The sequence below is a fragment of the Microtus oregoni genome, unplaced genomic scaffold (assembly GCF_018167655.1).
Source record: "Microtus oregoni isolate MIOR12 unplaced genomic scaffold, Mior012 000032F_ref0000030, whole genome shotgun sequence".
NCBI lineage: Eukaryota > Metazoa > Chordata > Mammalia > Rodentia > Cricetidae > Microtus > Microtus oregoni.
The window spans coordinates 1,548,343-1,575,183 of NW_024543091.1; the positions used below are offsets into that span (position 1 = coordinate 1,548,343).

Below are 26,841 nucleotides of genomic sequence, written 5' to 3' on the forward strand. Positions count from 1 at the left end.
GACTGATGGTGACAATGCAGGAAGGGCAAGTTAAGGAAGCATAGATTTATTTTTAAACAGGCAATATTTTAATGGCTTTTAAAGATACACACATATGTGATGACCAAGTCTAGAGGTTAAGGCTAAGGCCAGCACTTGGGACATCAATTTGGAGTCCATACATAAGAAACAAACCATGGTTATCAGGCGTGGGAGGAAGTAGGGAGATGCAGGCCTAAGGATACAAGTAACAGATAAGCATCAAGAAAAGTCCAGAGGACTGTGTGATGAGAGACAAATGAATCTACTTCATTAGAGTACATATCTCATGTCATCACATTACACACTTTAAATACATACGGTAAGATAAAGAAGATAAATATAGGTGTGGATATGTTTGTTTAACAAGAAAATATAAAGTGAGTACATAAGAAGGCCTGTCTGAACTAAACCCTAAGAAATGGCGGGTATTGAACTGGGGTAGAAGAGGAAGGGGAATAAAGGATAATGAAAAAGATAAAAGAAAAATGCCATTTCATAGAAACAAAAGCAAAAGATGGTCAAAAATATCAAAGCTACGAGAAATCAAGGTATTTTATTTTCCTCAGCCTAGCTTCCAACCTTATTAGTGTCAACAGTTTTGAATAACTTTTATGAATAATATCTAAAAATAAAAAAAATCGAAAAATGTTTTATTTTTTCTAAGTTACTTAATTCAAATATGTAACATTTATGTAAGAAACATTTTTTCAAAATTTTATTGTAGAAAGGTTAAATGGTTTAGCCATGCATACATACATATATCTGGAGACAGGATCTTATCATGCAAACTTGGCTGGTCTGGAGCTTGCTATGTAGACCAGGCTGTTCTCAGACTTATAGAGATCTGCGTGGCTCTGCCTCTCAAGTGCTGAGGCTAAAAGCAAGTATCAACCTGGCTGGAAATATATTTTTATATTGTACATAATTAAGAAAATTACTCTTACCTATATAAAAAAAGATCTTTGGCAAGTCGCTTAGGTCCGATGATTTTGAAGATGATTTCGTATGTTTCAAGTGCCTTCCGATGAACTCCACCTGGTAATGCTGGGTGCAGACATTGAGCTAGGCGTTTGCCTATGGTCAGTTTTTTGGGTACTACCTGGTACTTGGCATTGTTTTGTAAAACCTTGAAGAAAATAATTTCAGAGCAACTGAGAAAAATGTCTCATTTTATTTTTATTTTCTTATATATTTCAAAGACAGCTTTTGAAATTTATATCAGTATACATTTGAAATGAAAACACAAAATTAAAAAGAATTACATTGTTAAAAACACACCGATTACAAACTAACATTTCTGTTAAGGTCTTTTGCCTTTTTTTTTTTTTTGAGACAGGGTTTCTTTGTCTAGCCCTGGCTGTTCTGGAACTAGCTCTGTAGACCAGGCCAGCCTTGAACTTAGATATATGGCTGCCTATGCCTCCCAAGTGCTAGGATTAAAGGCGTGCACCACCACCTCCTGGTTTTTAAGGTACTTTTAATGAAAGAACACTTTGTATAAAATGTACAGAATAAAAGCAACAGATTTTTGCAGCTATTTTCTCTGAGCCAGAAAATCATATTGCTTGCCCTTCCCCCACCAAGGCGAGGGTAATACAGAGAGAGCGAGAGAGCAAGAGAGCAAGAGAGAGATAGAAACTGTCAAGGGCAATACAGCAGAGAAGTCAGCAGTAGAGTTGCCAGTCTCTCTCTCTCTCTCTCTCTCTCTCTCTCTCTCTCTCTCTCTCTCTCTGTGTGTGTGTGTGTGTGTGTTGTTCTACTACGTTTTACCTTACTTTCATCTATAATCTTAGTATCTTAACTTTTGTTATTTAGATACAGTGAGGTGTTTTCACAAATTGATGAATGTATAAGAAGCTAATTATGTTCTTAGTCTAATTCATATTAATAATTCCCAAGCAGCCTTCAAAATGGGACTCTTAGCAATTTTTCAGCAAGACAAAGAACTTAACTTCCTATAAGTGAAGTCATACTATGGAGTGATTTTTGTGGATGTTATAATGTGCAACACAGAAGTGTATATGTCCCCATTTTAATATAAGTTCTTAGCACAATGAAAATGAAAGCTTTTTTTTTCTTGTACTATCAGGGTAATGATCTGTAGAGTGAAATACCTTGCCATCTATTGTCCTAGCTATGCATTTTAAGATTTTTTTTCCTAATAACTGCACATGGAGCTGTTTGATGTTCAAACGGTTATTTTAAAAGGATTCATTTCCTATCCTGCTTTTTTCAATATATCTAGAAGCATCACCAATCACTAAGAACAATAATTATACCAAAACTATGTGTGTGAAGTAAGAAAAGTTTGACTGAAATTATAAACCATTATTGGGTCAAAACAGAAAGTTGAGCGTTGGTCAGTGCCAGAGTTATAGAAGGCGGCTCATTTCAAGTGAAGTTCTAAGGCCTAGGGATTATATTAAAAACTGCCTTTGTAAAAAGTACTGACTTGTAACTAGGCTTGCCTAGGGATAAAGTATTTCTTGTTGATGCACTTATACCATTTGGAAAGGATATTGCAGTCACTACTTTCTATTTATAAACTCCAGAGCTTTACCTGATGCTCAGTCACAGAAACGTGTCCTCACAGTAACATACATGCTTCCCAGTCTTGAGCTTTTACAGGGACCGATAGTGATCATAATTGCATCTTTTAAGTGCTACTGTTTTTTTAATGAGAACTGCCAAAGTGTTAGTAGCATGCCTGACTACACTGTAAGAAGTCATGAATTCTAATCCATATATATAATGAGGTTCGGTTACACTTTATATTCTTCAAGATTTAGATAAAACTTGTGTAAACAGGTATAACTAGATTTCTGATTTTTTTTACTCCTTTTACTAAATGAGTAAAACAAGCATACCTTGTTGAGTTTTCCAAGCGCTGATATCAAATCTGCCCATTCACTGGAGTATTCAAAATTCTTTAGTGCTTTGTCAATTGCAGCTACATAGTTTCTGTATTTGGAGTCACTCAATAACTCCAGCTCTTCTGTGTTCATCCTCCCACCGTGTCCCACTAGAGACCAGTTCCAAAGTCATGCAAAATCATTCCCTATAAGAGATTCCAAGGGAACCAAGGTTACAAAGTATGGAAGTGTGTTCATAGAGTCTCATCATAAAAGAAATGACTAATTTTACAGTTTCTTTAATAGAGGCACTCAAAATTCTAGTCAGCTAGTGTGCAAGGTGATATTAATATTCAAAATAGAAAACTGGCATTATTTCAGAATATAAAAAAGAAAATTTCTGATTATTACATGTTATTTCTGCCACATTTGTTGATGAAACACTTCTGGTACACATCCTCTTCTATTTTGATAGCAAAATCTAGTAGAAATGGTCACATGGAACACAAAATATATAGGAAAGAAAAAGAAAAACCAAAGAAAAAGTGTCTATTCTTAAGATCTACTGTATGAACTAATAATGGGCACCAAGTATGAAGGACCATCAGCTATTTGGAATCAAACTGACTTTGGGTATAAAGGATAAGAATTTATGGTAGTTTAAATACAGCCACAAATTCCTTGATATTACCTTTTAAGAGCAAGTATGCACAGTCCTCCAGTACCTCAGTTTAGGCTCAATTTTAGTGAAAACAAGAAGGCAGAAGAGATACTGGCAGTAGTCAATATGTCACAAGAGCACTTCAGCTTTTAAAGACACTTAGATAACTTAGATATGAGACAAGACACTTCAAGCATCTCTCTGGAGCTGAACTTACAATGAAGAACTGATGCTTTGAGTCACAGTCATGAGAATGAGTTGTTTTAAATAGATCCTCTGTCATCAGCTAAGTCTGGATTTCAGTGCAGACCCAACTTGACACTTTGATGTCACCCTCTAAGAGATTCCCAAACCAGTAATACATGCAGCTAAGACTCACAAATTTATATAGACATAAGCAAAGAATATTTTCTCCCATTGGCCAATGAGTTTGAGGACTATTTTTTATATCACTTTAATTAATAGAAAAACAAGAATTTAACTGAGATGAGTATGGGTTCTCTTCCACTTTTTATATTTCTACCTTAACTTCTGTCGGTATCTTTCCCTGCCAGCTTGATTCCTGGCCTCTAGGAAGTTCTAAGAATCGGCTCCAGAGGCTGCCAAAACAGTTTGATGAAGTAAGAATAATTTCTCAAACTTTTAAATATAACATACACACATTTATAAAACTGATTTTTGTAGCAGGTTCTTTTGGACTGCCAGACCCCAAATCGTGACACAGAAACTTATTGTTAACTATGAAAGTTTGCATTAGCTTAGGCTTGTCCCACTAGCTCTTACAATTTAAATTAACGCATTTATTTTAATTTATTTTAATCTTCATTCTGTCTCATGGCTTGTTACCTCATCTTTCTGTACTGCTTTTTCCACATCCAGCCGGTGACCCCGCCTTTCTACTTCTCCAAGATCTCTCTGTCCCTGGAAGTCCCGCCTAACCTCTTTCTGCCTAGTTATTAGTCATTCAGCTTTTTATTAAACCAATCACAGTGACACATCTTCAGACAGCGTAAAGGAATATTCTGCGACAAAATTCCGCTCCTTTCTTAAACTTGTACAAAAATTAACTCAGGAAGATCATAGTTTTAAATGATATGTCGAATTGTAAGAAAACATAGAAGTAAATCTTTATGATCTAGAGGTAAGCAATCTTCCAAGAAATAATATGAAAAAAGGAAAATTCCCACTCTATCAATATTTAAAATTTTATGCTGCAAGAGATTCAAGAAAGTGCTAAGAGAATGAGGAGAGTGGGAGAATGTGTATTTTCAATCTCTCTGATCATTACTCAGACTGGTATATAAAAAACTCCCCCTCACTAAAAGAATACAATGTCTTAAAATGGACAAAATATGTGAACAGACCTATACAATGAAAATATGCAGATATACAATAGAAAACTGTAATAATGAGACTCACACCCAATGTGCTTTACTAGTTAAAAGGAGAAGTGAAATGTTCTGCAAACTGTTTTATGGTCAAGCTATGGCTTCTATACCTCTCCATACTGATGGACCCCGGGCCTCCCATGTAACACTCTAACAATGAGATGCATCCTGAGCCCTTTTTAAATTTTATCCTGAGACAGGGCCTTGCTACGTTGTCCAAACAGGTCTCAAACAGCTGAGATTACAGGCATGTTTTATCTACCATTTTTTAAAAAAAACTTAACTGTAAGCATACAAAAACCAATAGGCTTTAGATAAAAATAAAAGCAATACACATGAAAACAAAGCCATAACTTTGGATGATAAAACCTCTAAAATTTGAAGACTATTCATGGAATGAACACAACCAAAATATTTCAAGTTTTGTTTCTGAGTAAACAGAATGGTAAAGTATTAGCTTTTCTAAAGATATATGTACATAATAATTTTTTATTATATTAAATTTTAACTTATAATAAATTTTAATAAGTAAATCTAACAGTGTGTTTTATTAGTAGTAAATAGAGTAAATAAAAACACATGCAAAAATTTTGCTGATAGGGACACAATTTCTTTCCTTGGCAAGATTTTCAACTTAAGTTAGAATATATTCATTTCGAAGATACACAATCAATATTCAGTGTATTAGAAGGTTAACCTGAGAATCAATTTCGTAGCAACTTCTATTTATGAAAATAGGGGTAATTTATCAATAAGCAGAGGGATAATATAATTTTTTATTTTTTTTTATTTTTTTTAAAAAATACCAATCCAAGTTCTCACTTCCTCCCCCACTCCCATTCCCTCCATACCCCTCCCACCCCACCCCCATCTAATCCTCAGAGAATGTAAGGCAAGTTGCCTTTTGGAAGGTCCAAGGCACTCCCTACTATATCTAGGCTGAGCAAGGTATCCATCCAAAGAGAATAGGATCCCAAAAAGCCAGTACACGCAGTAGGGATAAATCCTGGTGCCACTGCCAGTGGCCCCGCAGTCTGCTCCAGCCATGCAACTGTCAACCACATTCAGAGGAACTACTTTGGTCCTATGCTTGTTCCTTCCCAGTCTGTCTGGAGTTGTTGAGTTCCTATTAGCTCAGGCAGGCTGTTTCAGTGGGTGTACCCATCATGGTCTTGGCCTCATTGCTCATATTCTCATTCCTTTCACTCTTCAACTAGACCATGGGAGCTCAGTTCAGTGCTCTGATGTGGGTCTCTGCCTCTGCCTCCATCAGTTGCTGGATGAAGGTTCTATGGTGATATGCAAGATCAGTCTGACTACAGAGCAAATCAAGATTGGGCACCGAGTCTCCTCTATTGCCCCGGGTCCTAGGTGGGGTCATCCTTTTGGATTCCTGGGAATCCAAATTCTTGAGCCAGGCTTCCTCTAACCCTATAATGGCTCCTTCAATTATGATATCTTTTTCCTTGCTCTCATCTCTGTTTTTCTTCTATCTCGACCATCCCATTCCCTCAAGTTCTCCTCTATCCTCTCACTCTCCCCTCCTCTACTCCTGCTGCCCTCTCTTCTCCCTCCTCCCCCATGCTCCCAACCCTGCCAGTCAATCCCGTCCGTTTCCAATTTCCAATAATGATAGCTTATGCTGGAGAGGATGTGGAGTAAGGGAACACTCATCCATTGCTGGTGGGAATGCAAACTTGTACAACAACTTTGGAAGTCAGTATAGCAGTTTCTCAGAAAATTGAGAATCAAGTTACCTCAGGATCCAGCAAAACCACTCTTGGGCATATACCCAAAAGATACTCAATCATACTAAAAAAGCATTTGTTCATCTTTGTTTATAGCAGCATTATTTGTAATAGCCAGAACCTGGAAACAACCTAGATGCCCCTCAACCGAAGAATGAATAAAGAAAATATGGCACATTTACACATTAAGAGTACTACTCAGCAGTAAAAAAACAATGACATCGGGGGCTAGAGAGATGGATCAGTGGTTAAGAGCACTGTCTGCTCTTCCAAAGGTCCTGAGTTCAATTCCCGGCAACCACATGGTGGCTCACAACCATCTGTAATGAGGTCTGGTGTCCTCTTCTGGCCTGCAGGCAGACATACAGACAGAATATTATCATACATAATAAATAAATAAATATTTTAAAAAAAACAATGACATCTTGAATTTTGCATGCAAATGGATGGAAATAGAAAACACTATCCTGAGTGAGGTAGTCCAGACCCAAAAAGATGAACATGGTATGTACTCACTCATAAGTAGATACTAGCTATAAACAAAGGAATTGGGCCTACAATTCATGATCCTAAAAAAGCTAAGTAATAAGGTGGACCCAAAGAAAAGTATATAAACCCACCTGGAAATTGGAAACGGGATTAAGTTTTAAACAATACTGTTATTGATGTCTTCTTCAGACAAATTTTAATGTGTTATTTAAAAAGCTAATAATTAATAACCAGCTAAAGTTGTGGTGCTTATAATCGAATACATTTACCTTGCAGTAAGGTTGAGTCAGGTAAAAAAAAAAAAAAAATTCTAGGGGCTGGGGAGATAGCTCAGTTAGTAAAGTGCTTGCCTTGCAAGAATGAGATTCCCAGAAGCCACGCCAAAATGCCAGGCAATGGGCTGGAGAGATGGCTCAGTGAATAAAGTGCTATGCAATTAAAAAACAAATTTGGAGCCTCAGGACTTAACGTAAAAACCGGTCATGGAGGAGAGTGCCAATGACACCACTGCTGGGTAAGGACGGTCATAGGAAGATCCTGTGGGTTCCTTGGCCAGCTATTCTAGCTGAAACTTCAAGCTCTGGATCCAATGAGACACCCTGTCTCAAAAAATAAGAGGAAAAGCAACTGAGCAAGACACCTCCATCTAGCTGCCAACATGACCTCCACATACCTATACACCATTCACACATCAACATCTAGCTGCCAACATGACCTCCACATACCCATACACCATTCACACATCAACACATAACTTTAAAATTTTTTAATTTAAAAAGCCTGGTGTGGTGGTATGTGTTTGCAATTCCAGTACTGAGAAAGTGGAGAAAGAAGAATCCTCAGGGCTCTTGACTACTTGGCAGGTTCTAGGCCACTGAGAGTCTCTGTCTCAACAACAATAAAAAAAAAATGAACAATACAATTTTGAAAAAGAACAGTGCTGAGGAATAATACCTTGTCTGAAATAAAACCAAAACCAAAGCCACTAAGAATCATTTTTAGTCCTATGCTCTGACTACCTTTTAAAAAAATTTTAAATTTGGATCTATTTATTTACTTATTTGGGTATGTGTGGAGGTTCTCTTTTCATATTAATATATAGATATTTTATAGTTTGACATTTATAAAATGTCAACAAAATATTCTGTTTTCATAAGAATTTGCTTTAAGAGTTCTCATAAGATTGATTTTAATGAGTGAAAAATGTCTACAATGAACCATATGATGATATGAACTTATAAATCATATTTAATTTATTCTAACGTTTTCTCAAATTCAACCATAAACGTACACTAAATAACATGCTTTTGATAAAAAAAATACCATACTAAAACAGAGTCATGACTTTGAATAATTAATAATACACTTATAAACTGATATTCATTCATGGAATAAAGGTTGGAAGGAATGAAAGGCTGGCAGTTAAGAGCACTTGCTGCCCTTGCAGAGGACCTGAGTACAGTTGCTAACACCCTTATCAGGCTGCTCACAGTTGGTAACTCCAGGAGATCTGACACAATCTGATCTACACTAGTACCCACAGGCATTTGCACACACACATGCATAAAAAATTAATTTTTTTAGTGGAGGTTGAGGGAATACATGTGTGTGTAGATGCTCATACGTGTGTATATATGTGGAGGCTAGAGAATAACCGTGGGACCTGAAACTGTGTAGGCCAGGATGCTTTCTCACTCAGAGCAACTCTACTGCCTTAGCCTCTTGCATACTGGAATTATAGATATGAATGAGCCACTAGGTCCAGTTTCCTCAATTAGCTAACCACAAAATTAATCACACATCTGAACTCAAACAGGTATGCCACTTCTCAACTTTTTAATCTAATATATAATACAAATTCTAGTTCTCGGTAATTTTTCTCCTAGTTTATGGTAGGATAGCTTAAGTCAATATTTTTCATGCTCTCTGTAGTTAAGTTCCCAAACTTATTACCCACAGAAACAATCATGTGGTTAGCTGTTGTAACATAGTTATCATAAAGGTTCTAAAGTATTTATTTATATTTTTATATTTACTTAAACATATTCTATTTAAAAAGTGTGTTCCCACAAGTCACAACACCACTGGTTTAAACGATATACAAAAGGAACACTTCCTGTACCATGCCAAGAAAACCTATGACATGCCTCTTCCCAAGAAAGGTTGAGGCACAAAGAAACCAAACTAAAGCAAATCAAAGCAAATCAAACAAAATACTAAACTGCACCAAATATTCAATACAAGAGTCAGGTGGTAGACAAACTTTTTTTTTGATTTTTGTTTTTTTTTTTTAGTTGTTGCAAAAAAAAAATTTCTGCCTCCTCCGTTTCCCTCCCCCTCCTCGCACACATCGCCCCCTTCCCCCACTCCCCTACCCCTCTCCCCCTCCCCCCCCACTCCATTCCACCTCCCTCTTGAGAATGCTGAGCAGTCCAGATTCCCTGCCCTGCGGGAAGTCCAAGGTCCTCCCACTTCTATCCAGGTCCAGGAAGGTGAGCATCCAAACAGGCTAGGCTCCCACAAAGGCAGTTCATGTATTAGGATCGAAACCTAGTGCCATTGTCCTTGGCTTCTCATCAGCCTTCATTGTCCGCCACGTTCAGAAAGTCTGGTTTCATCCCATGCTTATTCAGTCCCAGTCCCGCTGGCCTTGGTGAGTTCCCAATAGATCAGTTCCACTGTCACAGTGGGTGGGTGCACCTCTCGTGGTCCTGACTTCCTTGCTAATGTTCTCCCTCCTTCTGTTCCTCATTTGGATCTTAAGAGCTCAGTCTGGTGCTCCAATTTGGGTCTCTTAGACAAACCGTTTTTTTTTTTTTTTTTTAAAAATCTCTCTCTCTCTCTCTCTCTCTTTCTCTTATGTATACAATATTCTGTCTGTGTGTATGTCTGCAGGCCAGAAGAGGGCACCAGACATCATTACAGGGGGTTGTGGGCCACCATGTGGTTGCTGGGAATTGAACTCAGAACCCACGTCTACATAGTGAGTTCTAGGCAAGCCATGGCTACCCAATGAGCGAGACCCTGTCAAACAAAGAACCAACCAACAAAACATCCCAAAAAGTATTTAATAAAAGGACATTTTATAGAAATCCAGAGAATAAAAAGGGAATAAAAATAAAATAGAACCTTGGAACATGAGATTAGTCAAGATATCCTGAGTATAAAATTTAGATAAGTTTCCTTACCAGATGAATGACTTGAACCAAGCACTTAGTTTTCTCAAGTCTGAGTTTCCTCATCTATAAAAAGAGGTAAGACCTAGTTCAAAGCTTGCCAAAACTAAATAAATAATATATTTAAGCAACAGAATGCTTGTGACAGAAAATGCTAAGAGCAATCTAGTTATTGCTTCTACCACTCACTATTATATCAACACAATACTAGAAAATAGGTTAATAAGGGGTGAATACATTGTAAGCAAGCACTGGTTGTGACTCTGAATTGTTGGCAACAAAGTAGAAAACTCACTATCCTATCATGAATAGTTTTATGAACACAAATTAAAATATAGTTTTTTAAAAATATGCTTATTTATGATTTTATTAGCTTGACTATATAGTCAAGCTGTATGAGTTTCATATCAACAGATTCAAGCAATGACCCAATGGAAACATTCAGAAAAAGAAAATGCATCTGTATTTCTTTCTTTAATTCCTTCCTTCCTTTATTTTTTTATTTTTGAGAGGGGTGGAGGTCCTGGGATCTGAACACAAAGTCTCTTTCATGCCAGCATGCACTCTACCATCAAGTCCTCTATGGAATGTTTTCATTTCAATATTAACTTTTCCAACATCCAATAAAGTCACTAAAGTCAACATCCACTAATTGATATAGTATAAGGAAAATTCTAACAGTATTTATATTAATGACTTTAAGTACCTTGAAATGATTAAGAAGTGTACAGGAGGATGTATTTAGGCTATTTGTAAATATAACACAATCATACACAAGGAACTTGAGTCATTGCAGTTTAGTATGAGTAGAACTGAGGCTCTGGGAACTGCTTCCTTGGAGAGAATGAACAATGACTGCACTTAACACATCTATTTGTTGATTTGAGTGACGGGTGCATCCATACTTAGATACAATGAAGATCCTCACCACAACTAAGATACAGAACATTTTCATCCTTCTTAAACTGACCACCATATATATGACCACTTCTATCTCTTCCACAAATAAGTTTTAAAAATCCCAATCTTGGCTGGAGAGATGGCTCAGTGGTTAAGAGCATTGCCTGCTCTTCCAAAGGTCCTGAGTTCAATTCCCAGCAACCACATGGTGGCTCGCAACCATCTGTAATGAGGTCTGGTGCCTGCTTCTGGCCTGTAGGCATACATGTAGAAATTGTATACATAATAAATAAAAAAAAATCCCAATCTTCCCATGAAACAATTACTTAATATAACTTGGTATTATGTCCCCATCACAATTCATGTTGAAATTCAATTCCTAATGGGAGATATTAAGAGGTGTAATCATTAGGTCATTGGGGCTGTGTCTTCATCCATGGATTAACTAATCCAAAATTAGTGAGTAAAACAATCCATAGGTTTCCTGGTTTATTCCAAGACTAGGTCTGTTACAAGAACCACTTTGGCTGGTTTACATGAGCTCCTCAACCGATGTGAGGTGCAGCCTCAGGACTCTGCCATGAGTTCCCACCACCATGGAAGACCTCACCAGATGTGATGCCTTAACCCTGGGCCTCCAGTCCAACAGAACCATGCACTGAACAAATCTTTCCTCCATAAATTACTTAGTATACAGTATTCTGTTATAGCCTCAGGTATGAGGCGCTTGAAATAAATAAAAAAAAAAATTCTGATTTTTTTTTCTTAAAGTGAAACAAGCAAATCATAACGGCATTTGAAATCTTTCTTTTTTTTTAAACTTTATTTAACTTTATTTCATGCATATTGGTATAATGATGTCCGATTCTCTGGAACTGGAGCTACAGACAGCTGAGAGCTGCCATGTGGGTGCTGGGAATTGAACTCAGGTCCTCTGGAGGAGCAGTCAGTGCTCTTAACCACTGAGCCATCTCACCAGCCCCTTGAAATCTTTCAGGAGTCATGAATGGTTTTCCGATTTGATCTATAGCACCGTTTGAAAATTTAGTTATTTCTTTCCAACTAACAACTCAGACAAATCGGACCAGAATTGCCATAAATCACGATTATTGTGTTATTATTTCTTTCAAAAAATTAAAAATGAAACAACATAGTTATCTTTAAAAAAAAAGTCAAAGTTTTCTCTGGGTAAATTAGGCCCTGTAAAAACAGGTACTACAGATTTATTTAATATTTTATGGTATAAAAGGAGAAAATTTAATGAATTAAATTCTGCATCAGAGCATCTACAGATACTAGCAGGTTGTGAGTCACCTGATGCACTGCTAGGAAGCAAACTCAGGTCTTCTATCTACAAGAGCAGCTCTCTCCAGCCCAATTTCACCTTTCTACAGATATACCTAGGACTGTTTTATCACAGTGAAAAGTATATAGATGAATTCTGACCAACACCAGCCCTGCTTGGCCATGAAAGGAAAAACAAAAACTATATATTAATTAGATGATCTTACCAACTGTTTTTGGCTAAAAGAAAAGTAATCGTTCAGTAATTGCTATCATCTGGAAATTGAATATGATAATTAGTATATTTCACTATTTCACTTTGGTTAAATGTTCTGAGTTTCAATACGGATGTGACAGCAAATAATCTTTAATTATTCAGTTAAGAAACTTATAAAACTAATCACGCCTGAGAACTGGAAGATGATAGAAGATAAAAATTTAAAGATTTTTTTAATAATTTAAAAAAATTGATAAAAAACAAAATATTGAAGGAATTCACAAATAAAGGTTATGCCCTACATCCTTAGTATGACTCAACCACTTGTATGTATACTGCCATCTCAAACTGCACACAAATGACCAAGATTACTTCAGCCTTTCCTCTGCATATGTCCCAGGTTCCAACCTTAGTCATCTTTCAAAGACAAGAGCTTTCCGGATGCAGCAGAAGTAGCAGCATCTGAGACAACTTATAGTGCATTTACTAAGCTCTAGACACTGTTGTTTGTGTGCTTTGCATATTTAGCTCATATTATTTCATTTCATCCTGACACAGATACGATTAGTATTTTCATTTAAACATAGAAAACCGAAAAATAAAAATGCAGGTCAAGAAATATCAGAGTCAGATATAAACTCAAGCAGTTTGCCTAAACCATTATTCTTTACTCTCATGAAACTTTTCCTTCTCCTAAAACATCTTTCTCTAAGCGTTTTATAAAAGAAGAGCCTCCCTTACTTCTACCAAGAAAAACTCCAACCCTGCTTCTGTTCGCCTGCTGTTTTAAATACCTGAACTGGAATCATGCTGGAGATACATCATCTAGTCTATTTGGCTGGCTGTACCACTATCCTAACCTAGTGATTTTGTTCGTAAATTTCTCATCTTGGCACAACTACTTTATATCTTCTTTTCCCCAAACGCTAACAATGTCTTCTTTCCTTCATTACCAGAGATCTATCTCAAATATAATGAAGAGAGTGCAGTATGGGAGCAGAGGCTTGTAGTGTCACCTACTCAGGAGACTGAGGCAGAGCATGGCTTGAATCTAGAAGTCTGGTCAGGAGAACAAGACCACATAAACAAACAAACAAATAAATAAAAATAAAAACACAATGTAGTTAACTAAAAAGAAGAGGAAGGAGAGGAATGAGGAATGTTTCAGTTCCTCAGCAAACCTACACCAATGTCCCAGGCCCACATTCTCTGCTTTCCCTGTTAGGAACAGAAGGCTTTTCCACTAAAGGTTCACTCTTTGCTGTGGTCTAGATTTCATTTCCTATGTGCTCAGAGTCCATTATTTCACTTCCCTTCAATACCAGCTCCTCTATACAGACATAGATACCCAGTTCTGAGTATGATGTCAAAATTCACCTTTTCTAGACTTCCACAGGTCCTGGCTGGTGGTCAGCTTCTCCGTTCTCTCTTACAGCAGAAGTTTATGAAAGGTTTTCCTACATTCAATATTTCATTGCCTTACCCTCAGTTTACAATCTAGCCTGCTCAAAAATGTGTTATGACACAGTCCTTCCAGGAAGAAAATCATATAAATGTCAGCAAGTCAACAGCCACCTTTCTCGCCATTCATCTTACTCTCAGTAATAATAAACACACCTTGTTTTTGGCTTCCTGGACTCTACTCAGGGTGTTTACCTATGTCTTGGCCACCCATTTCTGTCCAGGTTAGTCCCTGTTTCTAATCCACTCTTCACTGTGGTAGTACTTCAAAGCTCACTCTACAATCCGCATTCCCCCATGTTATTTCTTCTAGTCTCACAGCTTTAAGGAGATCTGCTCACTGATGCACCTTCAATGTACAGCTATCACTTTCTTTCCTCTTCTTTTAACCAGTTAGAGATACCTACTGAACCCACTTCTATTCCTGGTCTCTGATACATCTTCCACAGAGAAGCCAGGCATGTTGTTTCTTTACTGAAAATCTGCAATGATATTTCCTCTGATGTTAGAATAATATCCTAACTATGCTCACCAAAATATCATGTTTTGTACTGTAAACGTTTTTTATACTTGTTACACCTCTGAAAAAAACTTCTGCTCTTTCAGTTATAGCAAAATGTCAGAAAAAATTTTTCTGATTAGTATAAATTGCCTTGCCCCAAGGCTCATACTCTTCATTCTACCTAAAACACCACATTATTCCTCAGCCAATATTTCTTATAATCTGAAGTTGTCTTGTTTGCTTTTCCTGTCTTATCACATTTTGAAAGAGGTTGGGAACTTCTCTGACGAGCTCATTCCTGCATCACTTCTATAAGTGGCCTTATTAGAATCATCTTTATTGTGTATAATTACGTAAAATGGAGAAAAAATGATTTATGATAGTCTCAGAGGTCAAAAATATTAATCAGATACAGATCTAGCTAGAGCAAACATTAAAAGTTTATTGTACTTTAGTATATTTCTATTTGTAAATGATGATGCATGACTGTAAATGCTTTTCTTGAGTTCTATAAAATTAATTTTTCATTTCCACATAAGCAAATATGTACTATTTTGTCTTTCTGTGCCTGATTTATTCTACTTGATGTACTATTTTTCAGGTTTATGTTAGAACAAATAAAAACTTTATTTTTATAGTTAAATAATATTCAAGTTTGTGTGTGTGTGTGTGTATATATATATATATATACATATATATATATACATTTTTTTTCTTTCTTTTTTTTTGGCTCCCCGTCGGGGAATCGAACCCCGGTCTCCCGCATATATACACATTTTTAAAAATGAGATATATATATATATATATATATATATATATATATATATATTTAAAGTGAGATTATATATATCTCATTTTAAAAAATCTATTCTTCAGCTGATGGACACCTAGGCTGAGTCCATATTTAGCTAGCGTGAATAATACCTCAATAAACATTCAAGTGCAGGGACTTCTTCAACGTAATGATTCCCCTTCCTTTGGATACAGTCCCAGCAGGGGGTTACTACACCAGATGATGTTTATACTTTTAGTTTCCTCAGGAATATCATTACTATTTTTATAATGGCTATATCAGTTTACATTTCCAATGTGATGATTAATCTTACCAACTTCATTGGCTCTAGAATCAACTAAAAGGCATGCCTCTGTGTTGGTCTGTAAGAATACTTCCAGGAAAGATTAATAATAGGGAGACCATCCAGCTTAGTGGATGGCACCTTCTGATGGCAGTCCAGATATAGAGGTTCAAGGAAAAGGCAATGCTATTTGCCTGCATATTCTTCCATTCTTGCTAGTAAGTATGCCCTTCCCATTGTATTTACTAATGCCATCAGAACCCATCTTTGGCTTTCCAATGGATTGAAAAGGAATCCTCTAGGCCTTCTGTATGAGGTTGGCACTGCTCAGGGGGCAGCAGATTATGAATTCAGCAGCTACCAGTTTCTCAACCTCTCCTGCAGGCAGACAGCCACTGTTGAAGTACCTAGCGTCTATTGTGTAAGTAATATAAGAAATCATCCTTTATAATATATCAGTAATATTCTGTTCATCCAGAGCAACAGTTCTCAACTAACCTCTCTCCAACAATATTTACATTATGAGTCATAACCGTAGCAAAAGTAGTTATGAAGAAGCAACAAAAATGATTTTAGGGTCATCACAACATGAGGCACTGTTCTAAGGGAAGGGTCACAGCATTCGGAAAACTGAGAATCACTGCTCTAGACAACCCTGATCAGTACATTTAACAACAGCAGAACACTTATCATTTTTCTTTTCTTTGAGGGTTTGATGGAATTGAGACAGTGTTTCATTGTGCAACAATCCCTGGCTGTCCTGGAACTCACTTTGTAGACCAGCCTAGCCTCGAACTCAGAGATCTGCCTGCCTCTGCCTCCCAAGTGCTGGGATTAAAAATGTGTGTCACCACTGCCCAGTTCTAGTTCTCATTGTTTTATCAATTAATTTGCAAATGCACATTTAGGCTAGTTCCACCTCTCAGCTTCCCTTAATGGCAGGTAGTGCTACAAACATTGGCATACAAGCATCTCTACTTTCAATTTCTAGTCACCTATACATTCAAAAAGTGTGATTCCTGGACTACAGAGTTAATTTTATTTTCATATGTGTAGTGTGCATTTGTGTTTGTAAGTATGTAGGCTCACTTGTGTGTAGAGGTATATGAAGCTCAGAGGCTGACAGGCTTCATCAACTGTTCTCCCCTTATTTATTGAGATAGCATCTCGCAACTGAACCCAAAGTTTACCTATGTGTGTTAGTCTAGCTGGCCAGTCTGCTCTGTGGGAGTCCTTTCTGTACCAAGCAGAATTGCAGGCAGTCCACCAGGCCCAGCCAGCATTTAGTGGGTGCTGGAGAATCAAACTGCAGTTCTTATGCTTGTGTGGCAAGTGAAAAACTACCATACTATTTGCCAATGTGGCTATCCACTGAATACAAGGATTCTAACTTTTCTATAGATGCACTAATATTATTTTCTGGGTAGTCTTTTGTTTTGCAACTAGTCACCCTAAAGGGCATGAGTAGTATTTCACTGCAGCTTTCATTTGTTGTAACACTGAGCTTCTTTTCATGTTTATTGGCCACTGAGATCTTTGGAGAAATGTCTTTTCACATACTTATGACATCTTTTAATTGGGATGTGTGTAGTTGAATTTAGTTCTTTGTGTACTCTGGATTCCTATTTTCTCCTGTTCCATAGGCTCCTTTCTCATCCTGCTGTGTCTTGATTGCCTATGCTTTTGATGTGTTATCTGAGACTCAATAGAGTTTTTCTCCTAGGCTTTTGTCTAGGATGAGTTTTTATAGTTTCATGTCTTATGTTGAGGTCTTTGGTTGTTGATACAGATTTTCTAACACCATTTGTTGAGGAGATTGCCCTTTATATGCTGGGTAATCCTGGCACTTTCATGAATCAGTATGTGGCTATATATACTGAGATTTATATCATGCCTTTCCATTTTATTCCATGGTCTCTATGTCTTTTTGCTAGTACCACAATGTTTTGATTACTGTGGCCAGTTTTGTATTTCTTCTGTCTGAAACACTAGACCCCAACGCATCCTTCGGATTTCAGATATTATGTAGTTTGAGAAGTCTTCCTGACCATCCCATCCTTTCATTTCATTTCTCCAACCCTAAACTTTGGCTATATATTGTTCCTCTCCCATAGAGTTCACCTTGTTTTCCCGTAATTGCCTTGTGACTCCCAAGTCACAATCCCAATGACAGAAGGATCTCATCTAGAATTTTAGTTTTCATATCCTCTCCTAGCAAGTGTTTTACCAGACTGCATAATCAATAAAATCATCAATAGCAGACCAACAGTGCTTTTTAATAGCATGCTCAAGTGGCAGAAAGAATGAATAAAGTCTATGTACTGATTTAGAAAAAGCTTCCAAGACACAAAAAACTAAAATAAAAGCAAGATGCAGAAATGTTAAAGTTATAACTTACATAAGAAAGGCAGGTATATATCAATTTGTGTATATATGATACCTCTCAAAAGTAAAGTTGATTATCTTCTGGAAAGATGGAAATCAGGAAAATGAAGGACGGGAAAGTGAGTTTTCATTATATACTTTTAAAATTATATGAAGGTTTTCCAAATTATGATGACACTTTAAAATTTTAAACAGAATGACTAAATAATGTCTCTAGAGAACAACAAATAGAGGCTGAAGATGCAGCTCAATGCCAAGTACATGCAAAGCCCTGGGTTTGATCACTATGTGTGTTCCTAAGAGAGAGAGACAGATGGGGGTGGAATATGAATGAATAAAGTAACAATATGGTATTTCCTTCCTCTTTCATTTTACGACAACAACAAAAACAAAACTATTAGGATCTGTGTCTTAAATGCTACTTATGAAATCAGTTACACCCCTGCCCAGGCAGCTCCTACCTTGATGTTTTCTTGGATCACTCATTCTGAAGTTACTATCTTTGTCATAAGAATAATCAGGCAACCCTGTAGAGTAGTGATTCTCAACCCATGGGTCACCTAAGACCATCAGAAAACAAAGATATTTACATTACAATTCATAACAGTAGCAAAATTACAGTTATGAAGTAGCAATGAAAATAATTTTATGGCTGGGTTTTACCATAGCACAAGGAACTATATTAAAGGGTCACAGCAATTGAAAGGCTGAGAACCAGTGCTATAGAGACTTACTTAGGGAGGAACTTTCCCCAACAGCCAGAAAGAAAAATGCTAGTCATACAAGTAAGCCACCTTAAAAGTAGATCTGCCAGACTTAATCAAACCTTCAGTTGTTTGTAGCTCTGGCTGACAAGCAAACTGCAATATCAGAATGGGTGGAGGTGGGGCATTACTTCCCAGCCAAGCTCCTATGTCCTTTTCGGAAAACAAAACCAACCAACCAAACAAACTGAATTGTGAAGGATAGTGTTTTAAGTCAGTACAGCTTGAGATGATTTAGATAATGGTTAAATACTGTCAGTTTGCTGTATTTGGAATCAACTATGGGACACACTTCAAGCCTTGACTGTGTGGGAATCTACAAAAAAGGTTCCACTGAAGGGAAGGGAAGAACCACCGTGCCAGTGACATCATCTCGTGGAGTGAGGCCCTAGGCTGAAGAAGAAAAAGCTATCAATCTCTTTGCTTCCTACTCTGGACACAAAGTGACCAGCTGTCTCACTCTCTTGTGATCTTACTTCCCCACAATGATGGACTGTACCCTTCAGCTGTAGGTCAACATGGACCCTTCCTTCTTTAACTTGCTTCTTATCAGGACAGTGAGAAAAAAGGAACCAATACAATTTGGTAGGCAGCAATACCTAACTAGAAGAATTTATTCACAAGTAGCAGCTTTTTTTTTTTGTTTTAAAGCTATAAATTATGCTGAATGTAACCCAGTCCTGCCTTGGAAGCCTTGCCTGGCTACGAAAGATGACTAGGTCAGACTCTGTGTCCTCAATTACTAGGAGTCCTCACTGAGGTAAGTTCTTACTCAACACACCTTGTTTTTCAGAAAAGATGCACGTTTTAGTGTTCCTGGCTTTGCTGCCCACTCTGTATGCATGATCAAACAGTATGATGAGAGCAAATGATTGTAAGACGTTTGTTTCCTAGTAAGTTCCCTGAAACAGAGATTGGCAAATCTAACATGAATCCCCAGAAATTCAGTTACTTCTAAGCTTCAGTATTCTGGAAAACATAAAATAAATGCATGATCTATGACATGAAAAAAAGGTGTATAAATTGTGTACTCTAAAAGACATACTATAAATAGCAGTTATCAGATCACATTGAAGTAACTGCATCAAGCTACAGAATCAGGTAGGCCTGGAGAAGGCATGTTGAGGACTCTGATACCATAAAATAATTATGATGCTGGAGTCCCCACTCAGGCTCAAAGTCGAGTTTCCAATTGATGATGTCATTGTACACAATAAGGAAGTCAATGAAATATGAACACTCAAATGACACAGAGTAGTTTTAAAGCACGTAACATATTCTGATATTTTCTTAGATGGAAAAATAATCTTCAGGAAAAATATTTAAAGTCCCATATGGTAAGATATAAGTAAGAATGTATGGAAAAGATACTGTGTCAGTTCTGTTTTTCAAAAAAAAAAAAAACAAAACAAAACATAGTGATCTGGGATGGTATTTGTGGCACACAAAATATTCTAGAAAATATATCTGGAAATCTTATGGTCCCTTTTCCTAACATTACACAACACAACCAAAACAATTAAAAATGTAGGCTATGGACCTGCTCAATTCAAAGAACTAGGATTGCTGTGCACTTAGAGTCATTGTTACTGTCAGCTGTCACTCACTGACAGCTCATCTGTGGCACCTATACTGCTGTTTTATGTTCTAGTAGACAAACAATGGAGAGACCACTTTTCAGGGGTCCAATTTTTCTTATGACACAGATTAAAGAGCTTTTCTAAATTCCAGTCTGAGGCTGCATCTCCAAACCTCATACCAACAGCAATCTAACCTCTGGCTGAGTAGCTAATCACCTGTGAGAGCTGCATCTACACGTTTTGTTTTGAACAACTGTTTTGAAAACAGGAACTCTAGCTAACTGGTCTACTTACCTAAGCTCTTTGTCCCTGAACACAAAATAACAGCAAACATCTGGCTCAAAATTTAGGCACATGCCTACAAATTCTCAGAGCCAACTGAAACACAAAAATGTCCATACGAAAGAACAGATTTCATGCCAGTTTCTGTGAAGGACAGGAACATTTCTCATTACACCAGAGGCAACAACTTTCAGCAGCACATAAACTGTGAGTGACAGACAGGTGCAGAGAGGAATGAGCGCACTTTAGGCTCATTACTGTCTCTACTCTCACAGACCCCTTCCCTCAAGAGTTTCCTCTAAAGTGCACAGAGAAGCCATTTTAAAAGGTGCATATTTTCTCCCTCTTGATCACTTGGTTAACAAAAGGGCCCTGTTTCTAGGATTCACCTTTAGATTAGAAGGTTTAGTTTAAAGATGAATTATCATACTAAAAATGCAGTTCTAGCTTTTTATTATAAATGTGATAGAGTAGCATTAAGACTGTTTTGAAAATACAGGCATTTATCTGGTGCAATAATGATTATATTAAGTTTTCTATTTGTACTGTAATTTTTAAAGTATATTCTCACATTTTGAATTTTCAGTGAAGCTATTCCCTACATTGTGAACAGAAAAGACTTCAAAGAAGGCCAAAATTCTGCTTATATTTATGGAACTTTGGGCCACCAAGCACCAAATAGATAACTTCATGGATTTTTCAGACTGGAGAAAATAACAGTGGATTGAGGTGAGGAAGATAGTCCTTGTTCATTCTCCTCCAATCCCTCTGACTACACCAAGTCTAAGTTTGGTGCCAGGACGGTATCAATAACAACACTCAATTCTGGCTACTTTCCCTTTTAAACAAAGAACAGTCAATTTCAAGGCATACAACATTCAGGACGCATGTGTTTCTAGATAGAAGCTTTCAACAACACTTTTTTTTTAAAATTTTATTTTTACCTATGTCTGCCTTCTGTTTATGGCAAGTGCTATCAACTGTTAACTAAAGGGCATTTCAAGTGTCTTTTAAAAAATAATCATATTGATGCACAGAAGTATTTTTAAAGGGAAAATATATATGGCCAAACTTTTGATAAGGAAAAGGTTTCATAAATACTACATTAAATCACCTCTTTGGTCAAGACACGGGTATTTGTGAAGTACATATCATCATCAGCTAGTTAGCCACCGTGAAGGATGGAGGACCTTTTCTTAAGTACAGGCAAGTCAGAGAAGGAGATAACTGAAAATGAGGTCATCAAAAGAGGATCATGGACAAGGTGGTGTTTGAGGTAGGACTTGAAGAACTCCGAACAATATGTGTCTGACTGGTAGCAAACTCTAAATCTTGATTTTAATGTTGGATAAATGGGTTAAAACCCAGTAAATCGTACCATTAAATAGATGTATATTACTACATAATATTTTTTCCTTAAGAAATTTGATACTATCTTTGACAAGTAAATGTAAAGTCACTGAGGTTTAAGGCTTAGTTGTCTTAAAAAGAGAGGTAAATACTATCAAAAGAAAAGAGATGCCACAGTTTAAAAACATGGGAATCTAAAGTACCTACAATAAACTGTCAATAAAAACTGTTAGCTACTAAACAAAAATAATAGCTTTACTTATCTACTAAATAGTTTTATTTCAGAGGCCAAACTTACCTCAGTTAAAGTTTATCTATTAAAATTAAATATTCTAAACTGGGCATGGTGATACACATGTTTTAATTCCAGCACTCTGGAGGCAGAGGCAGGTGAATGTCTCAGTTCAAGTCCACCTGGACTACAGAGTGAGTTCCAGGACAGCTGGGACTACACAGAAAAACCCTGTCTTGAAAAACAAACAAAATTAAATATTCTATATTCCCCCAAACTGACGTGTGCATTAATAGCATTTATACCAAGTAATAAAGAAGACAGAATATCGGCAAGGTTGACTACTAGCGACACCCCCAAAAGGCTTGGTTCCAAGCTACTGCTGCTATTTGAAGCGGGTGAGGAGGGGTAGGGTTTGTGTGTGGAAACTTTAAGAGGTGAAGCCAGGAAGTAGGTTGGGGGTGGGATGGGGAAGGGCAGGGATGGGCTGAACCTTGCCAGGTCCCTCTTCTTTGTCCACCATGAGGTAAATGCCCCCACCATGCATTCTACGCGAGCAGAGGCCCAAACCAACAGAGCTAAGAACAGGGAGAGCAACTTCGATCTAAAGTCTTTTTTCTCTGATTGTCAGGTGTTTTCTAACAGTGACAAAATGTTCAACATAATACTTCACAGAAATTCAGCAAAAGGATGTCATTTTCAACATTTATATACTGTTTCCAAATAGCTCAGAAATAATAGTCTCGGAATTCTTTTGGCCTTTAGCTCTTTTCGATTACCTGAGATTTTAAAATCATGTAACTATTAAGCATGGAATACATTTTAGGTCCCTTTCCTATCTCATAGTTTTTAGAAAGCCTAACTAGAAGGGGAAATCATTACAGTGAAAGTAAAACCATTACCAACAAGTCTTCACTTAGATCTTTAAAACATGTTCAACAGACATTCAATAATAACCACAAATATCAAACTACAACATGAATTATGGTTGAAAGCAGCAGCAGAAAGTGATTGGAAAAAAAGATATTCGTCCGTTATAAATGAAAGCATTAGGAATGTAAAGGATGTATGTATCCTTAATATTACTTTTTTTTTTTTTAACCAAGAAAATTGCAGTTCTTTGTTATACAAGGGAGGTGTGGGGTGTAGGTCTTCACGCCTGAGACACCTTGGACAGCAACAGTGGGCAAATGCATGGGGTCAACTTGGAAGCAGCCATTCCTCAAGTAAAGTCATTCTGAAATTAGTACTGTGTGGTATTTTATTCTAGGAGATTTTAACACTACTGGAATGGAACCCAGGGCCTCATGCATGTGTGGTAGGCATTCCTACAGAAGCTGCATCAGAAGATGGGCTCTCTGGTTAGCTACATCTGGAAAGGCTGTCTTTGCCTTCCTTTGAAAACCTCGCATGTAAGCGTAGCAGTGACCCTTCTGAGCTGCTTTAATAAGCAGACCAAAGTCAAAATTGGGGGCCAGGGGTTTGGCTCAGCGGTAGAGTGTTTGCCCTGTTTTGGAAATACCCTGGGTTTGATCTTCTACACTAAAACAAAAGTTAGGTTTGATTGAGTCCAGTGTGTTCCCACATGGTATGATGTGGAGCACGTTTAGGCGAAGCAAGCTATTGGTTTAGTAGAGGGCTGAGGGGAAGTAGCAATTTGGAAAACCAAGGTCTTTTCAAAATCTCTCTAATGGGTGGAAAAAACTGGGGCCAAACATATGCAAGGTACTAGGTTTGATTCCTTTCCAGCACCCCAAGAAAAAAATTTACAATTTTGATTCCTTCCCAGCACCCCAAGAAAGAAGTTTACAATGGGTTGGGAGTGCAGGCTTGTGGTAGAATCTAACATGAGTGCCTGAGGCCCTATTTTCCAAACAACATCATCACTAAAACAACAAAATCATGTCAGCGGACCACACACAGTAACTGAGGACTAGAGAGCTCACATTTGGTCAGCAGCACAAGGCAGAACTTTGGCCCCCAGCTTGCTATCCTCAGGCCACAGCTGATTCTACTATTTAAATTATAAAATAGGGCTCTTAACTGCGGGCAGGCAAACCATTAGTGTACAGTTAACAATTGGATCACAGTGTTACATTTTCTGGTTTGTGTTTACTTCAGTGTTTTTAATTCTTCGTTAAAAACTGGGTACCCCAAAGAAGGTACATACACCTAAAGATTTGCTCTCCCTTTAATTCTGAGGAATGACCAAGTTTAACTAAAAGTAACCATAAGAAGAAGGCATTCAGTCGACCTGGGCTATAATTTGCCTACAACTTCCGTCAGCTGGGCAGAATCAAGGGGTTGATTGGTGATCAGGTGAGTTACTTCTCACATAATGACGGCCTACGTTATTCATAAAAGGTCACATTAACATGAACAAATACAACTAACCTTAACGTGGCAAGAACTTAACACCTAAAGAGCCTGCGCCACCAAAATGAGAAGTTTTGTCTCCATAGTTCAAAGCTATGAAATGAGGGAGATTCGTGTATTTTTCTAAAACCCCCCAAAGGTGTTTTTTGACTACAATCTCTAAACCTGATTTTTCTTCAACTCCCCTGAACTCTGAAGATAAGGAAAGAATAAACAAACACAATTTATGTGGCCAAAGACGTTGCCATTCCAGCCCCTTCAGGGTAAGGAGGGGAGAAGTGGGAAGGAATGGTCAAGGCTCAACTTTCAAAGCCTTGGGAATCAAAGGTGAAAGCTGTTAACAACTTCCGTGTGCTAGCCCGACTTCCTTCAGGTGAACTTGGCCGTGCTCTCTACCCCTCTGCCCAGGCACATTGGCGGGCCTCGATCACACAGGGACCCACCGGACCGACAAGGCGACGCGGTGGCTGGAAGCCTCCAACAAAGACGCCAGGCGCCCGCGCCCAGGTGACACCTCCCGACAGCCCCGCAGCGGGACTGCCCGCCGAGGTCGCGGTCAGGGCTCGGGTCCCACCACCCGCCCCGGTCGGTCCGGGCCCCGCTTCCCCCGCGGCGGGCACAGGTGGGGGCCGGGTGGCGACACCCCGACGCCACCACCGCAGGCCGGCGGCGGAGACGCCCTCCCGAACCACGCCGCGCAGCACCGCCGCTCGCCGCGCGACCGCGCCGGGGGCGGGGACGCTGTTACCTGCAGCGGGCTCTGCCGCTCCCCGCCGGCGCCGCTCTCCTGGCAACCGCGGCAGCCGCACGAAGGCCGCCAGCCGAGGGCCTGGTGACAGCTACCAGCGTGCACCGCGCGTGCCCACGCCGGCGTCGACGTCGGCGGCCTCGGTCCCGCCCCCCCGGCCGCGGCTCGCCCGCCCGCGCTAGCTGGCGCCATAGCGCCCCCACGCGGGCGATCGTGGAGGCGGCCGCGAGGAAGGCGGGAGGGAGCAGGTGTCTTCAACCAGCCAGAAGAAAACCTAGGTTTGATGGATGGATGATGGATAGGGGGAACTGAAGACGGCGATCCAGCCATCAATATTTTATACGAATAATTTCAGGCTTCAGAGTCAGTGTGGAATTGGGAGGCAGTTTAGCACTATTTTGGTCTAGACTTCTTCCAAACTTAGTTACTCCCAAAGAGTTTTGTATGGACTATAGCATGAAGGAAAATGAAAGTTTTTTTTTTCAAATACTTTGGGTGCACAAGTGTTTTTTTTTTTTTCGAGACAGGGTTTCTCTGTAGCTTTGGAGTCTACCCTGGAACTAGCTCAGGCTGGCCTCAAACTCACAGAGATCCACCTGTCTCTGCCTCCTAGGTGCTGGGATTAAAGGCGTGCGCTACCATAGCCTGGCGGGTGTACAAGTTTTAAGTCACTTGCGAGGAGCATACGATTCACTGTGTATTTTGCTATGTGTCAGTATTTAAGCATTTTATATTCCTTATATTCCTAAGTGTTAAAAGTGGAAGATGACAATTGTCCTTCAAATAAATGAGCTGACACTGAACAGTCGCTAGTTTGGCTTTTTCAAAGATTATTTACTTATATTTTATGTGTGAGAGTGCTGGCAGGTATGTGTGTATGCCTGAAGCCCAGCTGGGGTCGGATGCTCTGGAGCTGGAGTTATGACCAGCAATGAGCGGATGGGTGTGAGTGCTGGACACCTCACTTCCCAGTCCTCTGGAAGAGCAGTAAGTGCTCTTAACTGTTGAGCCTCGTCTCCAGCCCGCAGCTTTTATTTTTTAAGCTAGTATTCCCACCAATGGTTTGGGAGGAAATGGGCATTTATGCAGCATAATGAACTTAAAGCGCCTCAAAGAATAATTAGAAAACTTCTCTGACGTTGTTCAAACACTAAAGACTGTTTTGTTTTGCGGCCAGGTCTTGCCACATAGCCCTGAATGGCCCTACACTCACTATATAGAACAAACTGGCCTTGAACTTGAAGCAATCCTCTTGCCTCAGCCTCCTAAATGCTGGGATTACAGTATGTGCCATACTGGTGGCTTAAAGAACTTATTTGGAAATGCATCAGGTTTGTTTGGCGTGTGGT

General features: G+C 38.5%; 1 protein-coding gene across 10 annotated transcripts in view; it reads right to left on the reverse strand.

Moving 5' to 3' along the window:
- The window catches only part of Dop1a (DOP1 leucine zipper like protein A), a 90,415-nt gene extending 64,825 nt beyond the window's left edge, over positions 1-25,590 (reverse strand). For 9 of the 10 annotated variants that reach the window (XR_005976730.1, XR_005976729.1, XM_041679923.1 and 6 more), the window contains exons 1-3: positions 25,493-25,590; positions 2,889-3,079; positions 966-1,147 (exon numbers count right to left, since the gene is read on the reverse strand). Coding sequence is in view for 8 of the 10 variants with exons in the window: in XM_041679923.1 (XP_041535857.1) it covers positions 966-1,147; positions 2,889-3,026 (320 nt within the window). In the remaining 2 variants the exon portion in view is untranslated. Of the gene's footprint in view, positions 1-965; positions 1,148-2,888; positions 3,080-18,621; positions 18,721-25,492 lie in introns of all 10 variants that reach the window. The other variant, XM_041679919.1, reaches the window with a different exon arrangement.
- Between the last annotated feature and the right edge of the window lie 1,251 nt (positions 25,591-26,841).